General features: G+C 34.7%; 1 protein-coding gene across 1 annotated transcript in view; it reads right to left on the minus strand.

Moving 5' to 3' along the window:
* Positions 1-1,798: 1,798 nt before the first annotated feature.
* The window catches only part of LOC111530499 (disintegrin and metalloproteinase domain-containing protein 10-like), a 33,703-nt gene continuing 15,144 nt past the window's right edge, over positions 1,799-20,357 (minus strand). The window contains exons 2-5 of the mRNA XM_023197744.2: positions 14,557-14,706; positions 12,418-12,510; positions 9,184-9,367; positions 1,799-2,233 (exon numbers count right to left, since the gene is read on the minus strand). Of these exons, the coding sequence (XP_023053512.1) occupies positions 2,055-2,233; positions 9,184-9,367; positions 12,418-12,510; positions 14,557-14,706 (606 nt within the window). The 3' untranslated portion in view covers positions 1,799-2,054. The remainder of the gene's footprint in view (positions 2,234-9,183; positions 9,368-12,417; positions 12,511-14,556; positions 14,707-20,357) is intronic.

The raw sequence follows: 20,357 nt of genomic DNA on the forward strand, positions 1-20,357 counted from the left end.
CTCCCCGACCCCACGCTCCCATCACCCCCACTCTCGCCATGTGATCTCTGCATCTGCCAGCACCTGTTTACCTCCATCATAAGTGGAAGCAGCCTGAGGCCCTTACCACAAGCTGAGCAGATGCCAGCACCATGCTTTTTGTACAGCCTACAGAATCATGAGCCAAATAAACCTCTTTTCTTTATAAATTACCTACCCTCAGATATTCCCTTATAACAACACAAAACAGATGGAAGACAACCATCTACTATGGATACAGATGGCAGAATTAACAACATGTGCAAAAGAATGGGGTATAATTGAGTGTGGTAGGCAAAGAATGTGAACCAATTTCTCCATTAAACAATAATATAACATTAATTTAATAAAAACATCTCACTGGCAGGTAGGAAAGAGATTAGACAAGAAGTGAAAAAGAGAAAGGTCTAGATTCCCTACTACAAGTGCAGTTCACAGATGAGCACTAGCAGCAGCAGCATTATCTGGGAGTATGTTAGAAATACAGAAACTCAGGCCCCATCAAAGACCTACCAAAAAAGAATCTGTGTTTTAAGATTCTCAGGTGATGTATATGCACATTAAAATGAGTGACCTGGGACTATAGGCCAGACAAGTAGCTGGAAGGGTACTAAAATTCCCCTGGTAAGGCCTGGAACCAAGAAGACTTGCTCTTGAAAATGCAAATCAACTATGAACAATAATTCTCTGCTCATCTCTAAAATTCCAAGCACTCTTTTAAGAACAGATCACAAAAGCAGTCAAGAGTTACAGAGATTAAGCACATTTTAAATACCTTATACAAGAACATTAATAATAATCTATCAATTTCTGATTGGGACGTAGAAGAAGAAAGACTTGCAACTTAGTGAGATGGCACCTATTTTACAAACATGGGAAAAATTAGAGAAGTGCATTTGGGGATTTTAAGCTACAAGCAGATGACTTATTTTTAAAAATCATAAAAACTTGCACTTTTCCAAGTGATAAGGTGAAAGTAAAATGAATTTCCATACAGTTTTCAAGAGTACATTTCCAAAATGTTATCTTTAATAAGCTCTACCAAAATCACAAAGAGAGAATATCATTATTTAATATTTCTGTGTTGTACTGATCTTTAAGGTCACTTAAAAGATTAATATAATGGACTGGGTATTAGATAATATCTAAGATTGTTGTTAATTTTGTTAGGTATAATAACTACATTGTGGTTATATTAGAAAATGTCTATTTTTTCAGGAATATGTACTGAAATACGTAAGGATAAACAGAGTTCCTTTAAATAGCAAAAAAAAGAAAGAAATACGGATAGAAGTTATGGCAAAATCTTCACGTTTATTGGCTCTGAATTAGGGGTTGACAAAGTAGCCAGCAGCCTGTTTTTATATGGCTTAACTAAGAATGGCTTTTCCATATTTAACAAATTGTAAAAGCAACAAAGACTGTACAACAGAAACCAAACGCTGCCCCCGAAGCCTAAAATGGTTACTAGCAGGCCCTTTACAGAAAATGTTTGCTGATCCTTGTTCTAAATTATGGGCATATAAGGCTTTGTTGCACTATTTGTTCTACTTTTGTGTATATTAGAATTTTCTCACAATGAAAGATTTTAAAATATCAATCTCATTCCACAGTAGATAAAAGACTTTAAAATATCTCATTCCCTAAAAATGCTTTAACAGAAACAAAAAAAGAATTTCTCACAATTTGCTGAACATTCAAAATGTACTTTTAAACAATGAATAATGATTCTCATTCAAAAGATATTTGAGTACATTAGGTACTAGGCATTGTTCTAGGGCCAAGAGATACAGATATTATTTTGTCTGAATAAGCCAGATGAAATTCCTTGCCTTCACAGAATTCTGGCATTGTTTTGCTTACTTTTCTTATTTTAATCACAAACATTCTATCTTCCTCCCTTTCAGTATGGTCAAATACATTACCATGCTCTGACATAAAAACTAAACACTTATAAGTACATTTGTTTCACTGTAAATTTAAAATAAACCACTCAACGCAAAAATCAGACTAACAAGTATTTTTTAAGCTAATAATTAGACAATACTTACTGGGGATCCAAAGTTGTGTCCAACTTCATGAGCAAAAGTAATGTGAGAGACTTTGGGAGGTACATGAGACCCATAGTTCTGAACAGTAATAATTCCAGTGTTTAAGGACTTCTTCTTACCATCTGAATAGAGTTTACTTTTTTCACATATTCCTCCAGAGCTTCCTAATCCAGAACAAAAAAAAATGGCTAAGTTAGCATCTATTTCCCCTTATCCCCTAAAAAAGTAATATATGCTATATTAAATGAAAACATTTTATATTTTAATCTAAAATAGAAATGGTACTCAAACGTATCACATACGCAAAAGTTTCTTTGGTCTAAGACTAAGAAGTCACTTCAAATAAAAGTTTTAATGACACTCATAAAGAAACTCCCAGGACTGAGTACACAACCTTCACAAATGTTCTTCATAATCAAAATGTCCCCCAAATTTTGTTCCCATTAATTTAGGAAAACAAATATTTACATTTCCTTTCAATCTGAATATATCCATATTTACACTGAGTCAAAGTGTACATCCTCTCATCTTTTAAAAAGAAATCTTATGATTTAAGTTAAATGAAAGTTGAACAAAATATCCTCAAGAAGATTCTGAGAAAGTCACTTCTACAAAAAGCAGTGAGGCACATGAGTACATGTCCTGAGATACAACATACAATGTATTTGTAAAAAAAGAAAATAATTATGTCAAGAAAGTTAAAAAAAAAAAAAAAAAAAGAGGGGGTGGAGGAAAGAAGGAAAAAGAGAATACGGGTGGGAAGGAAGAGATAGAAAGCAAATGCGGCAAAAGGTTAATAATTGATTAATCTATCAAGAATTAACCATTGCTGAGCGCAGTGGCTCATGCCTGTAATCCCAGCACTTCGGGAGGCCGAGGCAGATGGATCACTTGAGGTCAGGACTTTGAGACCAACCTGGCCAACATGGTAAAACCCCATCTCTACTAAAAATACAAAAATTAGCTGGGTGTGGTATTGCACACCTGTAATCCCAGCTACTCGGGCAGGAGAACTGCCTGAACCCGGGAGGTGGAAGCTGCAGTGAGCTGAGATTGTGCCACAGCACTCCAGCCTGGGTGACACAGGGAGACTCTGTCTTAAAAAAAAAAAAAAAAGAAGAAGAAGAAGAAGAATTTCATCATACTATTCTTGCAACCTTTCCGCAGGCTTGGAATTTTCAAAATAAATTTAAAAACTGAATTATGACTGTTCCAATATGTCTTTAGGGCACTATAAAAATTTAAAAGAAAAGCCATATTTCCACTTAAATATTTTTATCATTTTTTCATCTGTTCATTAACAGCCACTTTAGAATTTAATAGCAAAACGACAGTGCTTTCACAGCTAAAATCAATTATGAGAAACTGGAAAAATAATAATAGGAAAATCAGAAAACGTCTGGTCAATTCATGCCTTTATATAGACATTACACTGGTAAGATCATATTTTCTTTTAATTAACTTTATTATTAATATTTTCAGTGAGAAGTTATTTAGTTTATATTTATACTTAAAAGTTTTCCCTATTTGATTTTTAAACGAAATACAACCAAATGGATAAGGGTATTACGATAACTGCTCAAATTAGCTTTCTATACACAAGTTACAACAAAGTTACTAAACCATTAAAAAAAAAAAAAAAAAAGTCTAATACTGTTTCTCCTCCCCTTCCCATTCTGCCCGCTTCAAAAACAAGTCTAATATTTAGAATCACTAATAAAGCATGTAATAGAAGGCAATTCAAAACAGGTCTACAAGAATGGTATTATACTACAACTGTTGCCTTGCTCCCCTTAAATATAAGAAAACTATATGGCAACAAAATACAAATTTGAATTACTGTTACTATTTAATTCAGAAAGCTGAAATGAAAACTATATTTCAAAGAAAAGTAAACTAAAAGACTGAGTCACATGCAAATTTAACCCAGCTAGGGGTTGAGAACCTTTATGATATTCAAAATTTACTACCTTTTCTACATTGACAACTGAGTAGAGAGAAAATACTAAATAATTTGTCAGTATTTACTATATTTTCCTAAGCTAGTTCTACTTTCGAAGCTGAGTCCTGAGGAGCACATCATTATTTCTGGAAACCAGAAAATATATAAATAAGTATTCTGTATATAATAATTATTGTACACACAGCATAGTTTTAAACAAATAGTAAATTAATATCCTGCCTTAGTGAAGATTTGTCATGTGCATATTGGTCCAATGCAGTACTGTCAAACTTGAATTAAGCATAGAAGACTCCACACTTCAAATCTTTATCAGTTAAAAAAAAAAAAAAAGATAAATAGGCATATTTTAAAATCTCTGATAATACACATTTTTCTGCACTTTTAGGGTCTGGTCAATTTAAGAGAAGAGTATACATAAATTAGACTATACTATCCTGAAATATAGTAATTTATATATTGCTTCTTAAAAACTGTTTTTGGTCTTTATGATTATTGCTTATATGAAAGTTTAAAATAGCCAGGCACAGTGGTTTACACCTGTAATCCCAACACTTTGGGAGGCCGCGGCAGGCCGATCATCTGAGATCAGGAGTTGGAGGCCAGCATAGCCAACATGTTGAAACCCCATCTCTACTAAAATTACAAAAATTAGCCAGGCGAAGTGGTACATGCATGTAATCTCAGCTACTCCAGAGGCTGAGGCAGGGGAATCACTTGAACCCGGGAGGCGGAGGTTGCAATGAACAGAGATCATGCCACTGCACTCAAGCCTGGGCAACAGAGCAAGACTCTCTCTCAATCAATCAATCGATCGATCAATGGAAGTTTAATATTTGTTGCAGGCTAATAGCATATGTTGGAGTAACTTGATTATACAGGAAGAAATAAAATACTATTTGTAACTCTGAAAGTTATGGTTTAATTTTTTAAATACTGCAACTAGTTTTGATATGCCAGAAAACTCAGTAATGAGGTATTACATATACCCACAGCTAAACCATTACCTCAAACTCAATTGCTACATATTTTAAATTTAAGATTTTATTATACATATATTCATCACTGACAAATATAAGTTGTGAATAACAATGAGAAGGGTGAAATGTTTTAAATTCAGGTCAGAAGTAATTATTGATGAATGAGTCAATGAGCAACAAAGAAGTATAATGGCAATTTTCTATCTGCAGGATAGTTTGAGAGCTAAAGTCAGAGTATCCATCCTAAACTTCAAAACAGACCAACTCCACCCCACTCCCCCAAAAAAAGTCTTAGAAAAAAATACAAGAGTAATATGATACCTTGACATATTCCATAAATACAGTTTTGATGTGAGGAGGTCAAAAATTAATAGTAACATGCTGATCATACAATACTAATCTGAGCAGTAATTCTGGACCAGACCATAGTACTACTCCCAGAAGTGTTACTAGGAAATGTGAGAGCACAGTCATTTGGCTTTCAAGTCTGGAGAGCACTACTCACATGTAAAGGGTAGGGATCAAAGATGTTAAATATACAAGGGGTCCAGACAAGCACAAAATGCCAATAGAAAGTGTTCCATTGCAATATTCTAATGATGTAATTTTCCCAACATTTGAAATTATACTTTTAAACTATGGGTTAAGAATAAGCTGTGGGTTTTCCCGAGAACCCTGTGTTAAGTTCTGTATGCTCTCAAATTTTAATATGTAATATCAAACTAAAACATCGAATCTAAAAAAACAGAAGAGACTATTTCTACCAAATGAAATGCCTCAAAAAATGTTCTTCACAAATAGAGGAGTACTAAAGGTTTCAGGACTAACTATAGAGATGAATTCCAAAGCCAGCCTCATTCAATGATGAGGCCGAACCGAGACTCTGTTCATTCAGTTAACTGATACGACCTATAGGTAGAAACATGAAGACTCAAAGGAAGAGCAAAGATAGAATTACAATGAAAAAATAAACAACTAGAAGAAAAATGATTTTCCTGAATTTATAGACAGAGAACAGACAAGAATCCTGCCTCCCACCTCTCATTCCATTGCTCTTCCCATTATGCCATGACAATTACCCAAAATTATATCAAAATATTATAGCTTAGTATGATTTATAACTCTTCCCTCTCAAGAAAGAAGAAAACATATTCCATCAATATATAACCTCTACTAAGAAGTAGAAAACATTTCAGCTGCTTATTTGAAACATCTAAGAAAAGGCTAGGATGTTACTGTGTGTGTGTGTGTGTGTGTGTGTGTGTGTGTGTGTGTGTGATTTTATTTATACATATATAAAATATCTAGTAATATAACTGCCAAATGAACTGAATCTGGAGTCAAATGGTCCAGATTCCAGATCCTGTTCCACCTCTAGCTGTGTGATATTAGGTTGGTCACAAAGTTTCTGAATACAAGTTTCCTCATCTGTAGAAAGGAGACTATAATACCTACACCTCATAAAGGTATTGAAATAATCAATACTAAATATATAACATTCCTTATTTTAAAAAAAAATTAAGTCAAATCTGAAACTCAGTTCAGCTAGTAGTAAGGGCAAAAACAAGTGAAGAAGAAAGCTGGCAGTGTTATTTCAAGGCAGATAACCTACACTAGAAAAAACTGGACCAAAGGGACAAAGATCCCTTTTCTTTCCCACTTTGGCCTCTATTCTTCTATGTCTGCCTAGCCCCTCCCCAGCAGCTCTTAGAAGATGGCTTCCAAGAGCTGAAGTTAGGGGTTTAACATAGAGTAATCGAAGCAGATATCTAATGTCTGATATAAAGAGAGATAATAATATAAAAGGAAAAAAGGCAGAGGCAGGGAAAATGGGGATAGAACATTGACAGTAGGAGTCTCAGTTTTCTATTTTGGTTGCCAATCACCATATTTTTGCTCATGAAGTACACAGGAAGTATCTTGTTTCACCTTTATGAAGACCCTAATAATGAAAATACAGAGGAGGGCGGATCACGAGGTCAGGAGATTGAGACCATCCTGGCTAACATGGTGAAACCCTGTCTCTACTAAAACTACAAAAAATTAGCCTGGCACGGTGGTGGGCGCCTGTAGTTCCAGCTACTCGGGAGGCTGAGGCAGGAGAATGGCGTGAACCCAGGGGGTGGAGCTTGCAGTGAGCGGCGATCACGCCACTGCACTCCAGCCTGGGTGACAGAGCAAGACTCTGTCTCAAAAAAAAAAAAAAAAAAAGAAAAGAAAATACAAGTAACACCCCCACCAAATATACCTGACCAGTACTCCCCAAAACTGTCAGGGGAGGAAGGATGGAGATTTGAGAATACCTAATCTGTTCAATTTTTTGTAAATCTAAAACTGTTCTAAAAAATAAAGCCTACTTTAAAAAAAAATAAGTAGTTGAATCTAAAGACATGAGAATATCTGAAGATTTAGGAAGAATTTTACCAAATTCCCACAGAATCATTACATTCTTAAATATAATAGTCTATAACTGAAAACGCAAAATGGCAGGAAGTTTTTAGTTTAAGATCACAAACTCACTTACCCAGGAGGCATTTTGTGAGCAAGCTTTAGAGACAAAAATATTAATGTGGTGCTTCTCAAACTTCAGTGTGCATCAGAATCACTTTGAGAACTTGTTCCAACTAAGACTGCTGGGCTTCACACACATAGTTTCTGATTCAAGAGACCCGGGTACGGCCTAAGAACTTATATTTCTAACAAGTTCCTAGGTGATGATGATGGTGCTAGTCCACGGATCACACTTTGAGAACCACTTATTTGAGACTTCAGAACTACCGTATTAATGGATATATACAAACAAAATCATATGAGACCCTGAGTTTTTAATAGTACTTACTAATGAATAGGGAGAAGAAATCACAAACTTTGTGATAAAATCATCCAAACATTGAAGGGGCAAAGAGATTTCAGAGTATAGAAGTTTCACACATGAAAAATCACAGGAAAGAGTGAGCTGTACAATCTTCTGACCAATCCAAGTAACAAAAAAAGCACAGATTATCATAAAAGACAAATATCCAAAAGTACTGCACTATCAATATGCAGCCCATGACATAAACTTGTACTTTAAAATGATATCATGAAATTGAGTACACTTTAAAACATAGAAGAAAAGCAAAAGAAGCTATGGCAATTGTAAAAATATTAACTTAAAATAATGACTTTTAAAAAAGGAGAAAGAAATATAAAGGAAAATAAAGAACTACTTAAGATCTTAAAATATACAAAACAAATCAAAGAACAAACTAATAAGAATAGGAATACAAAAGCTTCTCTTACTCTGGATAAAGCAGAAGTTTTTTTGTTTTTGTTTTTTAAAAAAGATAGAAATGAATTATCAGAAGGAGAATTTGTTGTATATAGCTCAGAAGATAATATACTATTGATTAAACTCTACTTGGCACAATTTATATTCAAAGAGCCTGGGGTCCTTTCTACTCATCTTTCAATTAATAAATTTGGATTTCTAAACTAGGAAACTGAACTTATACAGTAAATCACTGCTCCTCCACGACACTCCACCCCCACTGTAATGGGAAGGGTATTGTCCCATCCCAACATTATCAATGACAATAGCTTTCATGGCTAAGGCAGAAACTCAGCAGAGTATGAACCCAGGTGATGATGTCAATGGAGTTGTGGGTACCAGGGACTTCCTGCCTACATCTCTTTCATGCAGTGCTTCCCTTTTATTTGAATAAAGGCTAGAAATAAAACAATAAAGGTAGGCTTTCTTTTCTACCTGCCACTCTTGATGAGGATTTCTCTGCTCTTTATCTCACTACAGAAGAGAGAGCAAGACACAGTTTTCCTCTTTTGATTCTAAGTACCCTATTTTGGGGAAATATATAACATTTATTAACTTTTGTGGAAAAATTAAATTTCCCTTTGGGTTTCAGAATTACCACTTTTTCTCACAAAATTATTTACTTCATTTGGTCTATTCAAATGTCAGGAATCAGGATATTTCCCTGTATGCATTTCAAAATAAAAAGCTCCTTCATCTATTGTGCCTTTTCCATTATGCTTATGAGTCTTGCCTAACTCAAGTAGCATAAATTAAGATATTGTAAGGCATCACTTTCTCCTATACTTTGAAAATTCAACATTCCCTGAAAACTCCTCTTTGTTTCAAGTAGTAAGTTAAGACGTATTTAATATGATAAACTACCTGAAGGTGCTCCAACCCAAGCCAGACCAAGTACGCCATCATCAAAATCTCGGTCTGTGAAGACATAGGCCAAACAGTAGTCATCATGATTCTGCTCAGAATTCAATTCCAGAAACTTCTCCACACCAATATTTGGGAAACGGAAAGGATTTGTAGGGTCCTTCTCATCGGCAGTTGTATTGATCTAAAATCCAAAACAATAATTTAGTAAGTAATTAATGTTAGCAGAGCTTTAGTGTAAATGTCTGCTCGCCTTCTTCTGCATATACCTGGACAATATGCTCCCATGGAAATCAGGCCTGAATTAAGGCTTCTAAGGTTGTTCCCACTGCCCACATCCCTGAGCTGATCACAGAAGGCAAAACAATAACAACAAATAAAAAAGAAAGGCTAAGTAGGGAAATTAAAATTAAAGATATTAAATTTCTGAGCAAGTATTCACCAGATTCCTGAACACTTGGGAAGAAAAAACAAGTTTTGCTTTCAAAAGCTCAGTAAAGGAAGTAAAGTTTCTCAAATTTAATTATCTGAACAAGTCTCCTTTAGTCCTAATCTCCTACATATGGTGACACCTACAAGGATATAAAACCCTGTATTTTAGCTAATCACTAGAATATAAAATAGATATCAAACCCAAGACTGTCAGTTCAGCAGACAAATCATTTTCCTGGTTTTCCTTGCCTAGAGAGTCACATGAGCCAAACCAAACTAACTGCAAATTTATTTATTTTTTTCCTGATTATGGGCAAGAATTTTGCTTTCTAATTTAAACTCACTTCTTTTACTATTTCGAACTGAGTTATTTCAGAATGTTTCTTTTGACACTTAGCTACTATACTCCTACCACAGGTTCCTCCTTCGGAATCTGAATAATCTCTTCTAATACCAGACTTCTATTAAACAAAAGCTTTCATTTATTAGCCCCTGCATCCTTTCAGAGACCTGTCTGTCTCCTATGAAGTCCTAGAACAATTTGGCTTTCTCCAGGTAAGCTAAGGCATTACAATATGAAAGTAAATGTTTTTACTGAAAGGCAAACCTCAGTCTATTTGAAAATGTTGGCAATAAGAGGATCATATAATGGTTGATACAACAAGAATTACAGGTCTCTTTATGACCCGTACTCTCCAGTAAAACCAAGAGGCTCAGAAGCAGAAAGGCAAAAACACCATTGAGGGCAACTGCTTAAGAATAGATTTTAGAACATCTGGTTTATCTATTAACAATTAACCAAAAACAATCAGTTACGGCCATTTAACACCAAAAAAATTCAAAAGCAAGCACACTGTATTTTACAGATACTCCATGCTTGAAGACATGCTGTAGATGGCTTTCTCCCACTAAATATAAAAACGAAATTTCCTAGTAATTCTCTAATACTGGCTATAAATAAAAATTGCATCTAAGGCCAGGCACGGTGGCTCATGCCTGTAATCCAAGCACTTTGGGAGGCCAAGGCGGGCAGATCACCTGAGGTCAACAGTTCAAGACCAACATGGTGAAACCCTGTATCTACAAAAATACAAAAATTAGCCAGGCATGACGGCAGGTGCCTGTAATCCCAGCTACTTGGGAGGCTGAGGTGGGAGAATCACTTGAAACTGGAAGGTAGAGGCTGCAGTGAGCCAAGACTGCGCCTTTGAACTCCAACTTGGGCGACAGAGTGAGACTCCTTCTCGAAAAAAAAAAAATTGCACCTAAATTGTAATTACCTATTATTTAAATGGCTTATTAATATTTGCTGACATAATATAAATTTTAAATTAATAGGTTGTGAACAACCTTCAACAGATAAAACTTTACTAAAGTTTTAATAAGAGTTAAGGTCTAAAGACAACCAACTACCACATTATTTACTTATACACATGCATTTCTTCATAATACAAATCATTTTCCTCAAAGGACATCACTAAAATGTGTTGAGGTGTTCTCTACTTTTCATTATTTGCATTTTATTGCTCTGCCTACTAAACAGCAACACTTAATACTTCTTATCATTGTTACTTGCTCATTTAAGGATTTATATTGCTCACAGAATACATGAAAGCAATTAATTACGAACAATTCTTATACTGTAAATCAGTAAATCATATTTCACCTTAAGAAAATCCAACACTTAATACTTCTTATCATTGTTACTTGCTCATTTAAGGATTTATATTGCTCACAGAATACATGAAAGCAATTAATTACGAAAAATTCTTATACTGTAAATCAGTAAATCATATTTCACCTTAGGAAAATCCAATTTAAGATTTAATCATACTACTTCTAAATTTAAGGACTACCTACAGCTATGTGGCTGAATGTATATCCTAAAATTTTCCAGTATAGATATTTTATCTAACCATATTTGAAGAAAAATAGGAAAGCATAAATATTAAGGAACCCTATGGCAAATACTTTTGTGAAAGGATGATTTTTTAAAGTTCGATTGTTTATTTAGTATATAAATACTGTTTCTTAAAAAGCTATACATATATATTTAGAATATTCAGAAATTTTTTGAAAAAATAGCCTAAATTTGTCAGCAATTTATTTATTTACCTATAATTTATAACATTAAAACTAATACTATGTGACCCTATGGCTCTGGATCAGCTTTTCTCAAAATGCCTAAAGTATTTTGGAATCTGTTCATGTTAATATATTTTTTCTAAAAAAAAGTTTCATGGTCAAAAATTTAGAAAAATATGGGTTTCTTTCCTGAAAGACTTCTCAAAACTTGATACATGTTACTGTGAGTTGTGAATTTTCAAGAAGATTATAGTATTAAAGGTTTTTCCAACTTCCAATTTTATTTAAACACTGTATTTATCCTCTTTCTCCCCTGGAACACCAAATGGAACATACAGTGAAAAATATTGCACAAAGCAAATTTTAGGAAACTGAGGGATAATGTGAGGGGGAAGAAGTCAAGTACTATATCCGTAGTTATTGAAGGGTCAGAGCTTTCTTAATAATATGTTAATCAGACAGACTGAAAACACACTTCACCTCTATTGTAGTCCGGATTAAGACCTTATACATTTAATTCTTAAATCTTAAACCCAAGTATCTGTGTGTGTGTACATGTGTAAACGCCAGGAGTAAAAAATTGCATCAATAGATACAATTTAATTTAAATTATTTAATTCATAAAGATAAAATTAAAAGCAAGCTTTTGTGTGTGTGTGTAAACATGGTCTGGATTGTTGCACTTTTTAAGTGTTTTTAACTATTTAAGTTCCTTACTCTTATGCGTTTCACCATGAAACTGATGTTACGGATCCCAGAGAAGTCTGTGGTCTGGTAAATTGTATCAATCGCTTTAACATGACTGGAGATCTATGATTTAAAAAAAAGAACATTTTAGAGGCAATGTTGAAAAATGAAAAAGATTATAAATTTCCTTTTTCAAAATCAATAATTATTCATGTCCCACCACATTCACATTTTAAAATGTCAACATTATATACTGGACAGAAATATGAAAAAGATTAGTGAGTTGCGCTGACAGGGGAGATTCTATTTTCTTTTCCAGACTCCTCTGGCCAACAACAAACATGCCCACTTGTTTGGCTTTTTTTTTTTGGAGACAGAGTCTTGCTCTGTTGCCCAGGCTGGAGTACAGTGCTGCAATCTTGGCTCACTGCAACCTCTGCCTCCCAGATTCAAGTGATCCTCCTGCCTCAGCCTCCCAAATAGCTGGGATTACAGGCGCCTACCACCATGCCCAGCTAATTTTTGCATTTTTAGTAGAGACAGGTTTTACTATGTTGGCCAGTCTGGTCTTGAACTCCTGACCTCAAGTGATCCACCCACCTCGGCCTCCCAAAGTGCTGGCATTACAGGCATGAGTCACCACAACCAGCCCAAACATATACTCTTGTTTCAGTCACATAAAAGTTTTGTTTCCTCAATCCAGTCCTACAATGTCACACGTCCATTCCTTTTCATGTACATCCTATGCCTGGAGTATCTTTCTCTATTTATCCTTCGGACTCAGCTCAAACATTTTTATAAGAACTTCCCTGACAGTTCAGGACACACAGTTATTCCCTGACTTTAATCTTTCTATTGCTGCACTAGTACACACTCTGTAAGCTTTGCTGACCACTTTCTATATTCTTGGCACTGTTTTAGGCAATGGGGATATAGTGGTGAACAAAATACAGAAGGTCCCTATAAATTTACAGAGGCTTACTTTAGTAGGGGAAGAAAAGAGGGAGATAATGCAAATATAATAAATATACATTCAGATTTTGCTAAATTCTACAACGAGATAAACGATGATAAACCCAAAAGCATCCGTTTACCTAGCTGACCCCCCAACTAAACTTTCTAGCTTCTAAACCACTCTGTAGACAACCTTCCTAACTTCATTTACAAAAAGTACTCTTGCTACCATTTGTGTAAAAACATGTATGTATACTCTCAAAATTATTTTCAAAGAAACTGTAAAAACATAAAACAAGATGGTCAAGTAAAAGCATTAACAATAATCACTTCAAAGGTAGCCCACCCAGGCTGCCAAACACTGCTAATGAAATTCCTAGCTGTGCTCACAGGGCTCATTATAAATTCATGCTATTTTTGTCTTGAAATGTATTTCTTCCTTGGTAAATCCTAGAAAATCTCCTACCTCATTAACTATTACGTTTTTCCTCACTAGCTTCTCTTCCTCAACCTATTCACCATATACAGATAGCTCCAATTTCTTCTCCTTTGGTTTCATTCTTTCCACATTCAATCTCTCAAGGCAACCCTTCCCTCAAGCTCTAGTTTCACATTTTCAAAATCCTAAGGGAAGAACCACCCAGCTTTTACACATGTTTAAAAGTAAATTCATCCTCACCACAAAAATGAATCATTTATACTAGTGGTTACCTCCATCTTCTCCATTTCAAATCCTTTGAGTCAAAAGTTCATTCATCAAATTCTTCAACACGAAGGACATTTTGAAGGGTACCCACAAAATATTTATACTTTAATGAGGGTTGAGAAGACACAAGTGCAAATAATAATGTAACTAAGAAAGTGCTACATACAGTAAAAATACAGAATATAATTAAATACTTCCAGTTGGAAGAATTCCTCCATCTTTCCGTCCTTTAAGACCACAAATGAAAATTCAACTCTCTTTCCAAAGCTAAACTTCAGTGTCATCATCTCCTTCAGAAAATCATTGTCTTACCCCTGTCTTTTGACACTAAAATATCCCAACTAGTCTTTCAGTTATCCATGTACTTATCTTACACATTTTATCACGTCACAACTGAAAATGCATACTTTTTCCCAAAAAGAGAATACACTAACTTAAATTTTTAAAGGAAAGAAAAGGTATTATAAAACAATATGGGAACTACTAAAACAGTGCATAATCAGAAATACCTGGGCAATCACAGCTTCTCGGGTTCCATAATATTTAAAAAACAAATGATCAGTCTGAATATAAAGCTGACAGGTATTTTTTTCAGCTGAAGTTGTACGTTTTTTCCTCAGGAGTTCTGGACCATTAGCAGCATGTTCTTCTTGAGGTATCTATACATCAAAGAGAGTCATTTTTGATAATCAGCATGCTTCAACACTATCATTTTATCTAATTAAGAATACATACTATAAACAATTTCTTACTCTGCTTTATATAACACCATAGGTATTTCTGCAGCCATTAAAATTTCTTAAAATCACTTTGTCTCATAATCTTCCTCCATATAGATAATTTACTATCTATTCAAGGAACTCCTTCACTTTTAAACATTTTCAAAACATATATTTTAATATGTATTCATTTAAATCTAAACTGAGTTGTGTAATAGCTTATAATACTTTGGTATCTTCTCTACCTCACATCTAATACCCATCTACCATCCAGTTCTGTCAAATTTCTCTCTTAAATACCTAAGGTATCTACCCATTATCTCTGGCTCCACCACTCTAGCCCAAGCTACCATTACTTCTTATCTAGAATACTGCAGTAAGATCAGTTTAATCAACCAATACCACTAATGGCCTTAGATCTCTTCTCCATACTGCAATCTTTTCAAACTCCAAATTTGAATATGTCATCCACCTCAATAATGTATTTCAATGACTTCCTATTGCTCTAAAGATTAAGCCCAATATTCTTTATATGCTCCCCCAAATATCAACATTGCACAGCCTCTACTTAACTATGCAGCTTTTCTCATTCCATATTACTTCATAAAGACACCCTGTTATGTTACCCAACTCTAGCTGTCTGTGGTACAGCTATATACATTTTTTTTCCAATCCTCCAACACACAGTCTATCTCCTGCCACAGTCTTTGCACATGCTGACACTACCTATTCTGATCTTGTTAATGGGTTCCTTCTTCCTTTAGACTTCGAGAAGGTCAATTTATCCATTATACCACTCCATAGAACCATATGCCAATGTCTCTTACATAGTGCAACCTTACATTTATTTGTGGGATTATTTAATTTCTGTCCACATCCCACTTCACCCACTAGAATGTAAGTTCTGGAAAGAAGAAATTATCTCTGTTTGATCCTCACTGTAATGCTATCACCTAACACAGACTTGACAGCAAAGAGTAGACACTATTTTTTTTTTTTTTTTTTTTTGAGACAAGCGTCTCACTCTGTCGCCCAGGCTAGAGTGCAGTGGCGTGATCTTGGCTCACTGCAAGCTCCGCCTCCCGGGTTCACGCCATTCTCCTGTCTCTGCCTCAGGAGTAGCTGGGACTACAGGTGCCCGCCACCACGCCTGGCTAATTTTGTTTTCGAATTTTTAGAAGAGACAGGGTTTCACCATATTAGCCAGGATGGTCTCGATCTCCTGACCTCATGATCCGCCCTCCTTGGCCTCCCAAAGTGCTAGGATTATAGGCATGAGCCACCGCACCCACCAAGTATTTCTTTTGACAGTCTTGCTCTGTTACCCAGGCTGGACTGCAGTGGCATGATCACAGCTCAATGCAGCCTTAAACTCTTGGGCTCAAACAATCCTCCCGCCTAAGCTTCCCAAGTAGCTGGGACTATAAGCATGTATCACCATGCCTGGCTAATATTTTTTGTAGAGACGGAGGTCTTCCTATGTTGCCCAGGCTGGTCATGAGCTCCTGGTCTCAAGTAATCCTGTCTCAGCTCTCCGAAGTACTGGGATTATAGGCATGAGCCACTGTGCCTGGCCTCAATAAGTATTTCTTCAAATAATTACCACTGCTATTGAATCCAAAGAGTTAAACATTTGTAAACACCTAAAAGGATCATCTTAAGTATTTTTGATGGCACAGTAATAGAGAACCCAAATTGAATTTTAAGCCACAATTTCTTCTTCCTTGACACTTCCTTCTCCCTTAATAATTCCATGTGAACATACACAAAATGAAAAATTTGTATTATATCCCATACACACAAAAAAGCATAACTGTGAAATGATGGAAATGTTTATTTGCTTCACTATAGTAACCATTTTGACTATCTACATGTATCTCATAACATCATGTAGTATACCTGATATATACACAATAAAACTCATTTTTAAAACAATTTGTATTATACATGGGTACCAATACTACTGCAATAGTGTAACATTTGGGGAAACTGTTCCCAAAGCCTACCTAGAATACTATTCTACTCAGGATTTTCATTTAGATGGTCTCCAGGTCTCAGTTAACACAGTTCGTAAATGACTCAAACATTGAGAAGTATTTCAAATCCACGTATTTGTGAAATGCAGTTAATATTTACAATCATGTTATTCTACACAAAAAGGAATTTATCTTAGCTAATGTTGAAGTTTTACATATGCAAGATTTTCTACTCCAGACCAAAAAAAAAAAAAAAAAACTGGATGCTTTAATGTGAAAATCCTATTTAAAGAAAGGTTTTAAATAAGAAATCGGTATGAAATATGAAAAAGTACTTTGTAGTATACAGTAAAAATTCATTTAAAATTATCTAACATGTTCTTTATTCAATACTTCATCTACAAGTTAGCATTTGAGCCTGCAGTCTTTTCACTAGGAAAAAAAACTACTTTCAGTGTGTCAGATGGTTATATATTCCATTTGAAATGTGTTAATTTTACTTTTATCTATTTTTCTGAGTACAGCATCCTAGAGGAGGGCAGTTTCTCTGTTTCAGCATATCCTACTGTCTTTTGGTTTCAACTGCTTCCAATGAGAAATGAGCTGCTATGTTTTCTGTTGCTTCTTTAAGAGTGGTTAAACTTTTTCTCACTGGTTGCTTTTAAGATTATATCTTGGGCTTTCAGACTTCTCAAATAATGTGCTATGGTATTGTTTTCACTGTAAAGTATTTATCCTGCCCTAATTACAGAGCTTAATGAATTTGTTGTTTGATATCTCTCTGTTACATTTGAAAAATTCTCAGCCATTACCTGTCCTTGCTTGACTCTCCATTTTCCTCCTTCTAGGACATCAATTACATAATACATATATTAGACTTTCTAAATGTATCATCTATTTCTCTTATGCTATTTTCTGTATTTTCCATCCTTTTCTTAGCAATTGGCTCCATTTTCTTATATTATCCAAATCTAAATCCATCAATTTCCTAGTTTTTGTTGTTATATTTGTCAATTCTAAATTTTCCATCAGTTCTTTTCTTAATTTTCAATTTTCTGCTAAAATTTTAAATTTAGTCTTTATGACTTGAATATATTAAAGTCTGTGTCAGATAATTTTCTTATCCAGGTACCATTTCCTTTGTCGGTTGACTCTCTTGTTCTTCCATCATGTTGTTTTGTTTGTTCATATACTGGTTACATTGAACTGAGTGCCAGGCTATGTATATGGATAACCACAGATTTAATGTGAGGTTGTGACTGACACCTTTCTCAAAAGATTTACTTTCACTTCTGGTAAGCTGAGTTAGACTTGGTGCACTAGTAATCCTGCGTCACCTTAATCCAATCAGGGACTGAGATGTGGTGTGAAACTTTAATCCCTGTGAGGAGAGGTTGAACATTTTATGATTCATACCCTTACTCTTAGGGAGTAGTCCTTCAAGGACCCAACCAAAAGCTCTTCTAGGCAGATCCTAAACAATATTTTCATCCTCAACCTCATAAATCTGCACAGTTCTACTCTCCCTCTCAGTCTCTCAGCTACCTCCTCAGAAACTCAAAGACACACCTGGAGAAAAGGTAGAATCAAATACCAGGATCACCATTCTAGGTGTATACTTTTTTCTGAGATCTTGGTCCCATACTACTTCACAGTCATGTTATCTTTCCAATGCCTTCAAATAAACACACACAAATATACAAAACACATATATGGAGATATACATACACATATATTTTAAAATTTTTTTATTTTCAGGCCAGGTTGCTTTATATTAGTTGTACTAATCAGTTGTTCTCTACTTCTTAAAAACAATTCTTTATTAATTTTATACATTGTGAACGCATAATATTTTATACAAACTTTATAATTTGCCTTCACTTTAAGATGCCTTTTATTTTTAATATTCATATAGTAAAATATATTTATCTCCTTTATACTGAAAAGTCTTATGTATTCAAAACATTTCTCCAGATCAAAATCCAAAATATTTTATAACATCTTTTGTGAAGTGTATTTTCAAACGTTTTGCCCATTATCTATTAAATTTTTTTATTTTTTACTTTTAAATTTTGTGCATACATAGTAGGTATATATATTTATGGGGTATGTAAAATATACAGTACTTTGATATAGGAATGCAATGTGGAAATCACATCATGCTAAATGGTGAGCCCATCCCCTCAAGCATTTATCCTTTTTGTTACAAAAAATACAATTACACTCTTTCAGTTACTTTAAAATGTAAAATTTAATTATTATTGACTATAGTTGCCCTGCTGTGCTTTCAAATACTAGGTCTTATTCATTCTTTCTAACATGTTTTTGTGCCCATTAACCATCCCCATTTCCCCCACCACTGCTCTAATACTTATTACACCCTCTGGTAACCATCCTTCTACTCTCTATCTCCATGAGTTCAATTGTTTTAATTTTTAGGTCCTACAAATAAGTGAGAATACGTGAAGTTTGTCTTTCTGTGCCTAGCTTATTACATTTAGCATAATGACCTCCAGTTCCATCCATGTTGTTACAAATCACAGAATCTAATTCTGTTTTATGGCTAAACAGTACTCCATTGTGTATATGTACCACATTTTCTTTATCCATTCATCTATTAATGGACACTTAGGCTGCTTCCAAATCTTGCCTTTGTGAACAGTGATGCAAGAAACATGGGAGTGCAGCTATCTCTATGATATATCTCTTTGGGTAGATCTGCAGCAGTGCGATTGCTGGATTACGGTAGTCCTATTTTTAGTTTTTTGAGGAACCTCCAAACTATTCTCCATAGTAGTTGTACTAATTTGCATTCACACCAACAGTGTATGAGGGTTTCCTTTTCCCCACATCCTCACCAGCATTTGCTATTGCCTGTCTTTTGGATAAAAGCAATTTTTACTGGGGTGAGACGGTATTTCATTGTAATTTTTATTTGCATTTCTCTGAGGATCAATGATGTTGAGCACCTTTTCATATGCGTGTTTGCCATTTGTATGTCTTCTTTTAGGAAATGTCTCTTCAGATATTTTGCCCATTTTTTAATCAGATTAGATTTTTTTCTATAGAGTTATTTCAGCTCCTTATATATTCTGGTTATTAATCCCGTCAGACAAGTAGTTTGCAAATATTTTCTCCCATTCTGTGTGTTGTCTCTTCATTTTGTTAACTGTATCCTTTGCTGAGCCGAAGCTTTTAACTTGATGTGATCCATTTGTCCATTTTTGCTTTGGTTGCCTGTGCTTATGGGGTTTTACTCAATAAATTTTTGTCCACATAAAAGTGGAGAGTTTCTTCAATGTTTCTTGTAGCAGTCTCACAGTTGAGCACTTAAATTTAAGTCTTAATTCATTTTTATTTGATTGTTGTATATGGTGAGAAATAGAGGTCTAGTTTCATTCCTCTGCATACCGACATCCAGTTTTCCCAGCACCATTTATTGAAGAGATTATCTTTACCCCAGTGTTTTTGGCATCACTGTAAAAAATGTACTGTAGGTGTATCAATTTGTTTCTAAGGTCTCTATTCCATTCCATGGGTCTATGTGTCTGTTTTCATGCCAGTGTCATGTTGTTTGGTTACTACAGCTCTACAGTATAATCTGAAGTCAGGTAA

Source organism: Piliocolobus tephrosceles, chromosome 6 (genome assembly GCF_002776525.5).
Source record: "Piliocolobus tephrosceles isolate RC106 chromosome 6, ASM277652v3, whole genome shotgun sequence".
Taxonomy (NCBI): Eukaryota; Metazoa; Chordata; class Mammalia; order Primates; family Cercopithecidae; genus Piliocolobus; species Piliocolobus tephrosceles.